The sequence below is a fragment of the Salmo trutta genome, chromosome 9 (genome assembly GCF_901001165.1).
Source record: "Salmo trutta chromosome 9, fSalTru1.1, whole genome shotgun sequence".
Classification (NCBI taxonomy): domain Eukaryota; kingdom Metazoa; phylum Chordata; class Actinopteri; order Salmoniformes; family Salmonidae; genus Salmo; species Salmo trutta.
This window is the reverse complement of record NC_042965.1, coordinates 18,410,435-18,423,084: the sequence shown is the minus strand read 5'-3', so window position 1 is coordinate 18,423,084 and position 12,650 is coordinate 18,410,435. Positions and strand designations below refer to the sequence as shown.

At 39.7% G+C, this 12,650-nt stretch overlaps 3 protein-coding genes across 6 annotated transcripts; all 3 read right to left on the bottom strand.

The window, feature by feature from the left end:
• Positions 1-1,550: 1,550 nt before the first annotated feature.
• Positions 1,551-5,349, bottom strand: ankrd39 (ankyrin repeat domain 39). Of its 2 annotated transcripts, none has more exons than XM_029762812.1 (5): positions 5,334-5,349; positions 4,633-4,760; positions 4,425-4,528; positions 4,111-4,314; positions 1,551-2,717 (listed from the first exon to the last, which is right to left on the bottom strand). In XM_029762812.1, exons 2-5 carry the CDS (start codon positions 4,730-4,732, stop codon positions 2,571-2,573), a joined length of 555 nt encoding a protein of 184 aa, XP_029618672.1. In that variant the 5' UTR covers positions 4,733-4,760; positions 5,334-5,349; the 3' UTR covers positions 1,551-2,570. The 2 variants fall into 2 exon arrangements, with proteins under 2 accessions (XP_029618672.1, XP_029618673.1); XM_029762813.1 differs by lacking the exon at positions 5,334-5,349 and adding an exon at positions 5,116-5,150.
• Positions 5,350-5,389: 40 nt separating this feature from the next.
• On the bottom strand, positions 5,390-6,318 carry LOC115200091 (progonadoliberin-1). Its single transcript, XM_029762814.1, has 3 exons — positions 5,905-6,318; positions 5,665-5,763; positions 5,390-5,475 (listed from the first exon to the last, which is right to left on the bottom strand). Exons 1-3 carry the CDS (start codon positions 6,040-6,042, stop codon positions 5,434-5,436), a joined length of 279 nt encoding a protein of 92 aa, XP_029618674.1. The 5' UTR covers positions 6,043-6,318; the 3' UTR covers positions 5,390-5,433.
• A 57-nt stretch (positions 6,319-6,375) lies between these two features.
• Positions 6,376-12,183, bottom strand: kctd9a (potassium channel tetramerization domain containing 9a). Of its 3 annotated transcripts, none has more exons than XM_029762809.1 (12): positions 12,007-12,183; positions 10,118-10,239; positions 9,970-10,013; positions 9,795-9,891; positions 9,604-9,662; positions 9,384-9,515; positions 9,161-9,228; positions 8,979-9,074; positions 8,724-8,873; positions 8,509-8,614; positions 8,272-8,405; positions 6,376-8,057 (listed from the first exon to the last, which is right to left on the bottom strand). In XM_029762809.1, the coding sequence occupies exons 1-12, from the start codon at positions 12,052-12,054 to the stop codon at positions 7,941-7,943; spliced, it is 1,173 nt and encodes a 390-aa protein (XP_029618669.1). In that variant the 5' UTR covers positions 12,055-12,183; the 3' UTR covers positions 6,376-7,940. The 3 variants fall into 3 exon arrangements, with proteins under 3 accessions (XP_029618669.1, XP_029618670.1, XP_029618671.1); XM_029762810.1 differs by having other exon boundaries at positions 9,384-9,512; XM_029762811.1 differs by lacking the exon at positions 12,007-12,183 and having other exon boundaries at positions 9,795-9,883; positions 10,118-10,228.
• Between the last annotated feature and the right edge of the window lie 467 nt (positions 12,184-12,650).

Sequence of the window (12,650 nt, the reverse complement as noted above, 5' to 3'; positions counted from 1 at the left end):
ACTAATACTGTGTATATATATATATATATATTACACACCACCGTTCAAAAGTTTGTCCTTGTTTTCCATGAAATCATGCATGAATTTAGTTGCAAAATCAATAGGAAATCTAGTCAAGACACTGACAAGGTTATAAATAATGATTTTTAATTGAAATAATTGTGTCCTTCAAACTTTGCTTGCAGACCTTTGGCAAACAGCCTTGCAGACCTTTGGCATTCTAGATGTCAATTTGTTGAGGTAATCTGAAGAGATTTCACCTCATGCTTCCTGAAGCACATCACACAAGTTGGATTGGATTGACGAGCACTTCTTACGTACCATACGGGCAAGTTGCTCCCACAACAGCTCAATAGGGTTGAGATCCGGTGACCGTGCTGGCCACTCCATTATAGACAGAATACCAGCTGACTGCTTCTTCCCTAAATAGTTCTTGCATAGTTTGGAGCTGTGCTTTGGGTCATTGTCCTGTTGTAGGAGGAAATTGGCTCCAATTAAGCGCTGTCCACAGGGTATGGCATGTCGTTGCAAAATGGAGTGATAGCCTTCCTTCTCCAAGATCCACCAAAGCACCCGCAGACCATGACATTGCCTCCACCATGCTTGACAGATGGCGTCAAGCACTCCTCCAGCATCTTTTCATTTTTCTTTGTGATCCGAACACCTCAAACTTAAGATTTGTCTGTCCATAACACTTTTTTTACAATCTTCCTCTGTCCAGTGTCTGTGTTCTTTTGCCCATCTTAATATCTTATTTTTATTGGCCAGTCTGAGATATGGCTTTTTCTTTGCAACTCTGCCTAAAAGACCAGCATCCAGGAGTCGCCTCTTCATTGTTGACGTTGAGATTGGTGTTTTGCGGGTACTAATTAATGAAGCTGCCAGTTGAGGACGTGTGCGGCATCTGCTTCTCAAACTAGACACTCTAATGTACTTGTCCTCTTGCTCAGTTGTGCACCGGGGCCTCCCACTCCTCTTTCTATTCTGGTTAGAGCCAGTGTGCGCTGTTCTGTGAAGGGAGTAGTACACAGCGTTGTACAAGATCTTCAGTTTCTTGGAAATTTCTCACATGGAATAGCCTTCATTTCTCAGAACATGAATAGACTGACGAGTTTCATAAGGAAATACTTTGTTTCTGGCCATTTTGCGCCTGTAATCAAACACATAAATGCTGATGCTCTAGATACTCAAATAGTCTAAAGGAGGACCGTTTAAGTGCTTCTTTAATCACACAACAGTTTTCAGCTGTGCTAACATAATTGCAAAAGGGTTTTCTAATGATCAATTAGCCTTTTACAATGATACATTTCGATTAGCTAACACAACGTGCCATTGGAACACAGGAGTGATGGTTGCTGATAATGAGCCTCCGTACGCCAATGTAGATATTCCATTAAAAATCTGCCTTTTCCAGCTACAATAGTCATCTACAACATTAACAATGTCTACACAGTATTTCTGATCAATTTGATGTTATTTTAATGGACAACAAAATGTGCTTTACTTCAAATAAAAATAAAAGGACATTTCTAAGTGACCCCAAACTTTTGAACGGTAGTGTATATACGTTTTATTGTCAGATACTACACATTTCACTGCACCTATCCAGTTTAAAGATGTTAATAATATAAAGAGTGTTTTATTCAGTTTAATGAATGCTAACAAGAGAGAGACAGCAAAAAGTTTAACTCCAAACCATATATTTAGCTAATTATTGAAAGGCAAGGATGTTGGACAAGTAGCTACTGCCAAGTCCAGACATATAAGATGGTATTTTTCCCTCTCATGTCCATAACCAAACATATAAACAATACATCTATTCATTTACACATTATACACGTCTTAGACAACATAACTGATCAGACAAAATGAGAGATTTTTTATAACATAAATAATGTATGTGGTCAAACTAAAGCCAACTCATTTACTTGATTAATCCTATTTTTGTTGAGGCTGGTGCTATTTCCTTTGTCCAAGGAAAATCCATAGGCTGCAGAATTTCTTCCTCCCCACAATACACTCATACACATTTCAGTCTCACACCATAAGGAATGCCCTCCCACCATATGGAAAGCCTCTTCAGTTTCACAACGTTCTATGAAAAAACAGTAGAACAAGAAGCAAACTACTGCCAGATTCATTTTTTACCCCATCATCAGTTTTTCAGTACATATTTTTCACAGACGTGCACTTGCTCTATGGCTCAAAGCAGCTAGTACAGACAAACAGGCGCGTGCTCAGCTTTTATGCAGTTATCCAAGAGCCATCCAGACCTAACAAATTCAGGGCCAGGATGTCAGGATCAGCATGCCATGGCATTTTGTGAGTGTGAATATGCAGAAACAGCTAGTTGACAAAGTAAAACCAATTGCTGGTAGACTTGCTCCCCCTGCTGGTTGAGAAAGAACTACACCAGATAACATCAATCCCTTTCCAGACAGTTTAGGTGGGGACCTTAAGAAACCAAACACAAAACAGCTGAACTCAAGTGACTGCCTCACTGATAAGCTTCTAGTTAACCAGATAGGTAATGTGTTGTGTTGACTCTGGTTAAGCTGGGTGTCCCTGTGTTATTGTGGGGGTTCCAGGAGCTCCTTCAGATGTCCATCTGGTGCTAGCAGGTAAGGTACCTGGGACTTCTTGTTTGTGTGGCTCCGGAGGGAGGGACAGCACTGGAGAAGGAGTCTGCAGACATCTTCATGGCTCTGCTCTGCAGCCTGCTCCCTTCGTCAACACACACCATCGTAAGTGATACAACTACAGCAGGGATGGGCAACTTTGATGGGGGATGGGGCCCACAAAAGATCTGATCTCATGATGGGCCGTCGTGGCTCACGGGTCTGTGTTCCCACATCCATAACCCCACATGCAGTCAGAGCCAGCCCTAAGTTACATTTAGTTGGCGCGGAGAGAAAAGAATTGTAGTTTTACAGCTAATTTCGTGCAATTCTACATATTTTGACATATTTGCTGTTTTTAATATCATATCTGAGTGACAGTGACAAATAAAATCAATGGAGGCCCCCCGGCCGGTAATAGTTGGCTAGACTAACTTACCAATCTAAAACATAGGCTAATTGAGTGACTGTCAAGACTAATCTCTCATGGACAGATTCACGACTTTCGCAGGAATTTTACTTCTGGGTAACCGAGATTAGTCAGTGACTGACATAACAAGAGAAAAACTGCTGATGCACAACCAAATTTGGTCTTCACATCTTATTGGATTTCCAACATTGCGGAACAAATTGTATTTTGTCAACTTAAGTTTATAATTTTTACTTAGAAAATAAAGACGAAATGGCATGGACAAAATGATTGGCACCGCAGAGCTAGTACTTGGTTGCACATCTTTTGGTCAAGATAACTGACAACAAATGCTTCTTGTAGCCATCAAAGAGCTTGCTGCACCGTTCTACTGGCTATTTGGCTTACTCTTCAGCAGCAAACTGCTCTAATTCTTAAACTGCTATTTTAAGATCTCGCCATAGGTTTTGGATGTGATTCAGATGTGGACTCGTCGCTGGCCACTCCAGAACAGTCCAGCAGTTGGTGGAGGGACCACTCAAACATGGCAGGTAGCCTAGTGGTTAGAGCTTTGGGCCAGTAACCGAAAGGTTGCTAGATTAAATCCCCGAGCTAACAAGGTACAAATCTGTCGTTCTGCCCCTGAACAAGACAGTTAACCCAGTTAACCCACTGTTCCTAGGCCATCATTGTAAATAAGAATTTGTTCTTAACTGACTTGCCTAGTTAGTTTTTTTTTACTTATCTCAGGGGTGCCAATAATTTTGCCCATGCCCAAACTTAAGTTTTAATACAAAAATAAAATTGTTTCTTCAATGTTGAAAATATATTAACGTATGGTGACAAAACGTTTTTGTTTTTCATTTCAACTTATTTGAGAAGAAATAGGAAATTATTTAAGTAAAGTGCAAGGGTGCCTATATTTGGCTGCAACTGTGTATTTATTTACTTTTAAATCGAAGGAAAATTGATCTGTGGGCCACCAGTTGCTCATCCCTGAATTACAGTATTGCCTTACAACATAATGCTGCCGTTATAGCTTTTGTATAATTCTCCTTTTATTGCTATTGACTAGTACTGCACCTTATGTAAAGGGGAGGATCCATCGCCATCACATAGCTGGGGATCTGCCCCATGGTGAAGCAACAGCTGGACCACGTCCAGTTGTCCACAGTAGGCAGATCGGTGAAGAGGAGTGGCCCCACCTGGCGTCTGAGCGTTGGCACATGCCCCGCTCTCCAGAAGGAACTTACATACAGACTTATGCCCACTGCGGCTGGCATAGTGCTGAAATAAAACAACCATTCCACATAGTTAGGAGGATCAGTTCAACTCAGCCAAAATGTGTTACCAAATATAGGTGAAATTATAATTTTTGCCTTTGGAGACATCCTCACCAGAGCAGTGTAATTGGCTGAGTCTCTTAGGTTAGGGTCTGTGCCCTTCTTCAGAAGTGATTTGACCCTCTCCATGTCTCCATCCATTGCAGCAGACCAAATACCTGTAATATCACTCAGACTTCACTCATTACAGCTCCATATCTGTTTTGTGATCCATTTAAACAGGCAAACTGTTGATGAATATGAAAGTACCAAATATAGCTACCTCTTTCAAAGTCCATTTCATCCAATGTTTGGTGCGCACTGGGGGACGCAAGTTGGTGGGAACAACACCTAACGTTACATTGATGGCCTCCAGACGACATTGCAGTCTTCAGTGCAGTTGTTTATGTTCTTGTAAAAAAAAACAACGCATTTGAAAAACAAAATGTGGTATTTCTTATATCTCGATGTCTGCCGAAGTTTGTAATGCTAGCACGAAAATAGAGGAAACGTTGCACTCAGTAGCTGGCTTCCAAGTCCCACTACTGTACCTTGCTAACGTTAGCTAGCTAATGTTGTTAGCTACAGCTAGCTAGCTCTCATAAGTAGCTAACACAGATGCTAGCGAAAACCGGACGATTGTCTGCAAACGTGTCCCTCAAAGTAACTGAGCTTGAGTTGAGCTATTTATCTGGACATTCTAGGCTCAAAGCTAATAATCTTGAACAACCACCACAGAATGTACACAAAGACTTGTATAACTAACCCGTGATGAACATGTGTACACTCGACATTAAAGCCATGCTGTCAACATTTTCAAAATAAAGGTTTGCTACAAGAGTCAACAACGTAACTCATACAGGCAATCATTTGTTGGCTTTTTTTTTTAACTAGGCAAGTCAGTTAAGAACAAATTCTTATTTTCAATGATGGCCTATTCGTCATTGTATTTTGACATCGTGTTACACTGTTTTAAAGCCATACCATGTAATATGCGATGTAGCAAAAATATCCCCCAACAAAGACACCACAAAAGACAATGATGGCACGGCAATGTTTAATAGAGTTAGCTAGCATACATTTGCTATATATTATTGAGTCCACTTTGTCTGTCAGCGAGGCTTGCCTAGAAAAAAGTAAATGAAAAACATTACTTACAATTTGGATACAAATTGTTTAAAACATCGAGAAAAAAAAACATGCATTCAAAAAAAGAAGCAATATTTAACTACCAGCACAATTTCGCTGTATATATTAAACTTCTGGGTAGCTTCTTGAAGGGAAATGAATATTCAAAATTGTAAATGTCACTCACAAGTAATGCCCTCAGCCGGTAAATTTCGGCATGAGGTGAGACATCAGCACAGCCAAACAAACTGCAAGATGTGTCTATCTTCGGAAGGTCTTCAGCCATCTGTAGAATTGTCATTTTAACTAGATTTTATAATGCAAATATAGGAACATCCCTTCCATCATTGGATACTTTACCATCACAACCTTTAGTAAAAGACCTAGCTACTTCTGCTTCCATATTATGAATAGGTAAAGTACTTACATTGTCCAGGGTGTCAGACAGGCTGTCAGTCACTCTTTTCCCCCCTGGGTTCATGCCATAGGACCAATGTTGACAGCAACCCTGTGACACTAGAGCCACTACCAAAAGCAGCAGCAACGAGACCTTTTTCTCTTCCATTCTGTAAAGTCAGCCTTATTACTTTTGGTAAGCAACTCAGGTGTCTAAGGTTTTATAGGCAGCTTAGTTCCCATGTGCCACACCCACCAGTTCCATCACTGCTGCAGGAGGACACAAAGTGGATTACAGAAAAAGGCTCCACTCAAAAATATTTTACAGAGCAGCTTTAAGCACCTCCACTTCAGGGACCAGGCACCCCAAATAGCCTTTTAAAAGCTTAACACTTTGGGAATGATTGTGCACTTTTACAGCAGCAACGATAAAATTAATTAGGCACATGGTCTTGGTGTTCTTCTGGGAAGTTAGTGAAAAGATAACAGTATTTCATTTGTAATTACACAGTGGCTTTTGTTTATTGATAACAGTAATTTATTGAAATACATTTTTGTGCTTGAGTGCAATAATTATAGACAGGGGAGGAAGAGAAACACCCCCAGTCTTTAACTAACTTTCATTCCATATTTCTTCAATATGTTATATCAAAATAAACAACCATTGTTCTTTTCTACAAGGTCCTGATATTGACGATCTCCACACTCAAGATGCAATATTCTTTATGATTGCCTTCATTATCACGACAAAAGAGTGCCTACTGTGGAATAGAGTATTGAGAGAGAATATTGCATCTCAAAAAGGTCTCAGCTACACCTAGAAAAAAAATCCAGCAGTCTTAGACTGGTAAAATACAGTCTTTAAACATGCAAACATTTTCTTAAACAAACTGACAGATTGTTAAAATCACAGTCCAGCAGTGATAATGTTTTGCTATCCTTATAAAACGCACAAGTTTTGTAAACACTAGATTTATAAAAAAATAAAAATAAACACACTACAAGCAACACATTCAACTTTTTGGTGTCCTGCGAGTAAGTAAAACAGAAGTTAGTGAACAAAATGTTTAATTTAAGACAGATTTGTGCAAAGTATAACTTCAAAACATGATTGAATTATATGCAATTCATTGTGATGGGAGTGTTGTTATACAACTATCTTCCTCGTACAACTAGGTGATCCACAAGCTTGAACATGACAGTAACATTATTAAAAAACATCTTATTCACTTTGATTATCATATTTGGATATGATGAATAATGGTTTTCATACAACAAGAGGCAAAAACCACCATGAAATGCATGCAACTAGATATAAATCAGAAAGCGGTAAAATATAAGGAGGTAGATTCACAGAGAACACCAAACAAAACAACAGGCAGCTTTTGACTTCAGTGATAATCAAGGAAGAGTACATTGCATTCTTGAAATTCTGTTTCAACAGCCACAGTATTATAAGAAAAATGAAATCCACAGCATAATTAGGTGGTGCAATAACAGCAAACTCTTTTGCCATTTTGATCATGCTACAGTATGGCTTTGGCTTAGAAAAAAACCATTATCCTAATCATAAAGCATATCTGGCATAAAACGAAGTACATTGATAAGAATGTACAGTCACACCATGCCCTTATACTGTTACTTTAAACCTTCATGCACTTATAGTTTAATAATCTTTGACATTCAGAGATGTTGCGTTAAATAATCAAGAAAGTGTGTATACATCTAGAATTAAAAAAAATTGTAATAAGGTATGATTTAATCCAGACATAATAGTAAACATACATAAAAACATGAAATATTTTGGTTTTGGGGAAAAATAAGGAAAGTCAGTTAAAAGCGTCCAATACATAACAGAACCAAATATCCCTGAATGTGCTCTAGTGCAAATTATTTAAAGCTAGTATATGAGCTGGAATGCCAGGGATGTGCATAAAACTACCTGTATTGCACGAGGATCCAAGAAGCTTGATAGTAGGGGTGGGTGGGATTGGCTGGCAAAAGAAGACCTTTGCCAGGCATCCATGAGATTAACCAGCCTGAACCTAGGTGGAATGTGCAGGAGATTTACCTAACACTCTGAGACATGTGCAATGCAGTCAGCATCTCTTCAAAAATGGCCCCCTTCACATTGGACCCTCTCAAGTTGGCCTCTTGTAGGTCACAGCCAGACAGATCACAGTTCTGTGAGGAGTAAAACGAAACTCAACAGTCAGTATTCTTGGTACTAATCTTAGATGTCACGGTAATAAAACAGTTATCTTAGGATGGACAACTTCATGGTATGTAACTGACAAACCTTCAACAACAAACTTAAAATCATTACAAGAGCTGTCTAATTCCATTTGACTTAATTTTTTTGTCTGAAGATTAATCCTCTTAAATGCCATCAGCTTACCTCAAGATCGGTTCCTGCCAAAGTGGCACCCCGCAGGTTACAGTTCTTCAGCTTAGCATTTTTGAGAGTGGCCACACGCAGGTTAATTCCGGTCATCTGACTTCCCTCCATGTCAACCCCTTTCAGATTGGCACCTAATAAGACAGAAATCAGATGTTCAACACCAGAGGTTATACAAGTGTTATCAGTTCCATATTTCTCATTCCTCTTATCATACAAATCAATTAGAAAGCTTACCCTCTAAGTTGGCTTTGAGTCCAGATGGGTCCTCAAAATTGCATCCTTTGAGAGACGCCCCCTCAGCATTTGAACAGAGCATCTTCACACCCTGCAAGTTAGCACCCTAAAACAGAAAGACAAAATCAGTCCATACAGAATACTGCACATTTCTGAAATGTTGACATGCTGTAACAGGTAGGTTTCATAGGCTAATGAAGGAGCTATGGGCTCACATCGAGGTTGGCCCCAGAGAGGTCAGCGCGCTCCAGGTTTGAAGAGCATAGGTTGGCATGTGTCAGGTTGCAGCGACTCAGGTTGGCCATTTTGAAGTTGATGTAGCGCAAGTCGAGGCGAGAGAGATCAGCACCACTGAAATTAAGTCCCTTGTGGATAAATGTATTATTTGTCAGGTTCACATGTCATGTTAGTTAGACTGCATCTAATGTTCAACAGTGCGTTGTCCTTGTTGCAAATGTGTTGCGTTTTACCTGACAGCGGAGCTCTGATTTGGTGGGTGTAGCCAGCAGAAACCGAACAAACTCCTTGCGAGAGATGGGAGAGTGGTCCTCAGGTGTCTCATTATTCTGGAGAAAAGCATGGGGTGACATGGATCAATATGCTGTGTTGAAATGTAATAAATCATTTGAAATATGTAGCTTGAGTTTTTCACCTTTATTGCTACTTCCAACTGCTCAGCAAGCTGCTCAATTCCAAAGAAACGGGCCTCCTCCAAAACCCCTGAAATTCACATTTAATTTGAGCTAATATGTTGTCAAGATTTCAGAAATCTAAAAACTGTATTCAACATGCACAACTGAAGTGTTCTCATTCATCTGTGAGCAGTATCATAGAATAAAGGTAATGACAGTTCTGGCTGTCAATGCCATACTTACCAAGTAAATTGATTCCTTCATTGATAATGAGCTGGCCATGTCGCAGGTAATTAAGAATAGGCTCAAAGTATTCTGGGCTGCGATCAATCAGGTAAGCCCCACATTCATCCTGCTTGTTACCCCATACAGCTGCTGAGCAAGGATAGAGGGACATCACTATGGGTAAATCACAAAAGGTAGCAGGGTTAGTGGTAGATATGACAGACTTAATTATTCGTACCCTTCTCCCGAAACATGTGAGCAAGCATGCTCTCTGGCTCCTTGCTGACCAAGGTGCTCCTGTAAAAAAAGATCAGTTTGTGAGGAAAGAAGTGACCAAAGGATAAAGTGGATGGCAATAATACTCAGAGAGATGTTCATTTGTGACTTCTGATGTTCATAGACCATGGAAATAACTCATTCATTGCTTACCGTGTGGTGGTGAAGAGACGCCCTCCAATATTAAGCGTCAGCCAATCGGTGTGTGCCCCAGGCCGATCGTCTCTAGCCCTGACATAATTCTGTGGGTCTAAGATAATAACAGTATTCAGAGGGATATCTCAAACCAAATTGTTTGCAAGGAAAGAATTAGAGCACACAAACTCACCAAAAAAGGGGTCTCCCTCTGAGACATACAAAACATCATCATCCCTATAATAATAAGAAATAGTAGAGAAATGAATACACAATATTGGCAGGAGTAAGGACCTTCCAAGTGCATGAAACTACAAAGTGTTGAAGGAAGTTAACAATACCTGATGAGCGCTATGTCATCTATAAGACCACCTTTTCCATTGTATAAATTACAGGCTTTGATTCCCAACTTATTGGTTGCTACAGATAACAGGTCAGTCAAGGTCCCATACACAGCTACAACCTAATAAAAGGAAAACAGAGTTATTGTCACAAAACAGACTGATTTGGGCAAACCCATTATTTCTTGCTAACTTAAAGATAGACTCAGCAACATGACATGATGACACACAGCTAGAGCACTGCTTATAGACAGATAACAACAACAAAGTTCAAATCCACCAAGACTGCCAGGAGTTAGCGACTTAACTTTAGTCAACTCTGAGTTCAACTCGGGACTACTGGTCGTACGAAAGTGGCTCACCTTTTTGGTCAGGTAAATTACTATTGTAACGAATCCTTCAGAACTAACCTGCTCTGTGGCAGCCTAACTCCACTTACTCTGAATGAAATTGAATGAAATTACTGAGCCGCGAGTTAAGGACCAATGAAATCAGATTCCCTCCATCTTGCAAAGAGTCACCATCCCCTTCATTTGAGGTAGACAATGGTTGAAATATTTTATTAATAAACATTTTTATTTTGTGTGTTAAAAATAGTAATGTTAAAATATATCACATTACACATTTTGTAAACTTCACACTAACACTTTATGTATGACTCAATAAAAAATAAATAGGTTTGGGGAAAAAGATGCTTGTGCAAAGCACACCAAAGACGGCATTAACTATAATAATATGTAATAAAATAAAAGACGGAACTTCTAAAAGTCAGAGCCTGCTGAATTTGCAAGACAACTTCCTTTCATTTTGATTTTGGAACAAATGAAAATGTGGCACTGTCTAAATGAAGAGTTTGGCATTCGAGAGAAAATTCTAGGTGGCATTCTGCCTTCTCCCTACAGTTTTCAGCTATTAGCTTCGCCCACGACTGGCTTATGTGAACTACAATCCCGATGCTGTGTTTTAGGGTTTAGAAAGGTCAATAATCATCGCTTGCGAAACGGCTTTCGAAACATATAGCCCTTATCTTTCATCAGCGGGAAAGAACCCTTCAGATAAAAAAACCTACACTTACTGTGGCAGTTTTGCACAGTAAGTACACTTCCCGAGTTACGCTTAGATATAGGTGTTTGGTGCATGTTATATAGCTAATTATGAACTAGGCGGTTCAAGCCCTGAACGCTGATTGGCTGACAGGCGTTGTACATCAGACCATATTCCACGGGTATGTCAAAACATTTCTTTATACTGCTCTAATTACGTTGGTAACCAGTTTATAATAGCAATGGCACATCTGGGGTTTGTGGTATATGGCCAACATATCATGGCTAAGGGCTGTATCCAGGCACTCCCCGTTGCGCATGAGAACAGCCTAACCGTGCTATATTGCCATACACCCCCCCCTTATTGCTTAATTAGCACAGGTGGTAACCTCTTGTCTTCTGTCTGTTTTCTGCAAACAAGCGCTGCAACATGAGATATTCAGTGTGGGAACACTAACCCTATAAAGGTATTAAACCTTTTTTATTTCTTGCTGATATGTAAAATAAGGTCATTTTATGTTTCATACTTTCACTTTTTATACTTAAGTATGTTTAAAACAAAGTACTTTGACTTTTATTCAAGTAGTATTTTACTGGGTGACTAATTTGAGTCGTTTTCTATTAAGGGATCTTTACTTTTACTCAAGTATGACAATTGGGTACTTTTTCCACCACTGACGTTAGCTAGCTACACAAATGATGGGCCGCATAACTTCGATGCAACTAAACCCAGTTTGTTTGGACATTTGGCTGTTAGTGGCTTAGTTGCGTCGAAGATGAGACGGTATTAAATTAGCTAGCTAGTCTAGCTAACGTTAGCTCAACAGCTAAGCTAACTGTACGCACCTTGCCATTTTTGGACGTCCCGTTCACAAAAACAGTAACTCTTCTCATTCTTAGTAATAATCTTTAATACTAATCCTTAGAACAATGAGCCGCAGAAGGATGCTCCAGAGGTAGCTAGCTAGCAGACTTGACAGTGGGATGAAACAGCAAGAAGACAACCTTGAACATTGGTTAACTCCAACCAACCAACCAATGGAATGGGCATATTACTTAGGCGTTAAGCCTCACACCAATCAAATTCTGAAACAGAAAGTAGGTGAGCCAATCAGGGGCCATCATTGGGTGCAATCGTTTTACAAGCCGGTGCGTGCCGTCAGTAATACTTTAAAGGTCCAATGCAGCCGGTTTTATCTCAATATCAAATCATTCCTGGGTAACAATTAAGTTCCTTAATGTGATAGACCAATTATTATTTTGAATTGAAAAGGAACTAATTTACTGCCTGGTGATGCCACCAGACAGGCCAAAACTCTATCCCACCAGAAATGTCAGGCAGTCTTTTCAAAAAGCTCTAACACTAAAAGGGTATTATCATAATTTCATTTCGTTAATAAATGAAGTATATCTGGTGATGTCCACATTGTCCACATGCTCTGCAGTCCACACACCCATGGTAGTTACTAAGTAGAATCCTTGGGATGTCC

What these genes read in the sequence shown, in the direction of transcription:
- kctd9a (XM_029762809.1), bottom strand. Translation starts at nt 12,054, where the DNA reads ATGAGAAGAGTTACTGTTTTTGTGAACGGGACGTCCAAAAATGGCAAG. An exon ending in TCACATGTTTCGGGAGAAGG is followed by an intron (nt 9,516 to 9,603) that starts GTACGAATAATT and finishes ATCCTTGCTCAG; the next exon opens with CAGCTGTATGGGGTAACAAG. An exon ending in AATCAGAGCTCCGCTGTCAG is followed by an intron (nt 8,874 to 8,978) that starts GTAAAACGCAAC and finishes TTTATCCACAAG; the next exon opens with GGACTTAATTTCAGTGGTGC.
- LOC115200091 (XM_029762814.1), bottom strand. Translation starts at nt 6,042, where the DNA reads ATGGAAGAGAAAAAGGTCTCGTTGCTGCTGCTTTTGGTAGTGGCTCTA. An exon ending in TGTCTGACACCCTGGACAAT is followed by an intron (nt 5,764 to 5,904) that starts GTAAGTACTTTA and finishes ACAATTCTACAG; the next exon opens with ATGGCTGAAGACCTTCCGAA. An exon ending in ACCGGCTGAGGGCATTACTT is followed by an intron (nt 5,476 to 5,664) that starts GTGAGTGACATT and finishes ACTTTTTTCTAG; the next exon opens with GCAAGCCTCGCTGACAGACA.
- ankrd39 (XM_029762812.1), bottom strand. Translation starts at nt 4,732, where the DNA reads ATGTCGTCTGGAGGCCATCAATGTAACGTTAGGTGTTGTTCCCACCAA. An exon ending in TGAAATGGACTTTGAAAGAG is followed by an intron (nt 4,529 to 4,632) that starts GTAGCTATATTT and finishes GTGATATTACAG; the next exon opens with GTATTTGGTCTGCTGCAATG. An exon ending in GATCCTCCCCTTTACATAAG is followed by an intron (nt 2,718 to 4,110) that starts GTGCAGTACTAG and finishes CGAAGGGAGCAG; the next exon opens with GCTGCAGAGCAGAGCCATGA.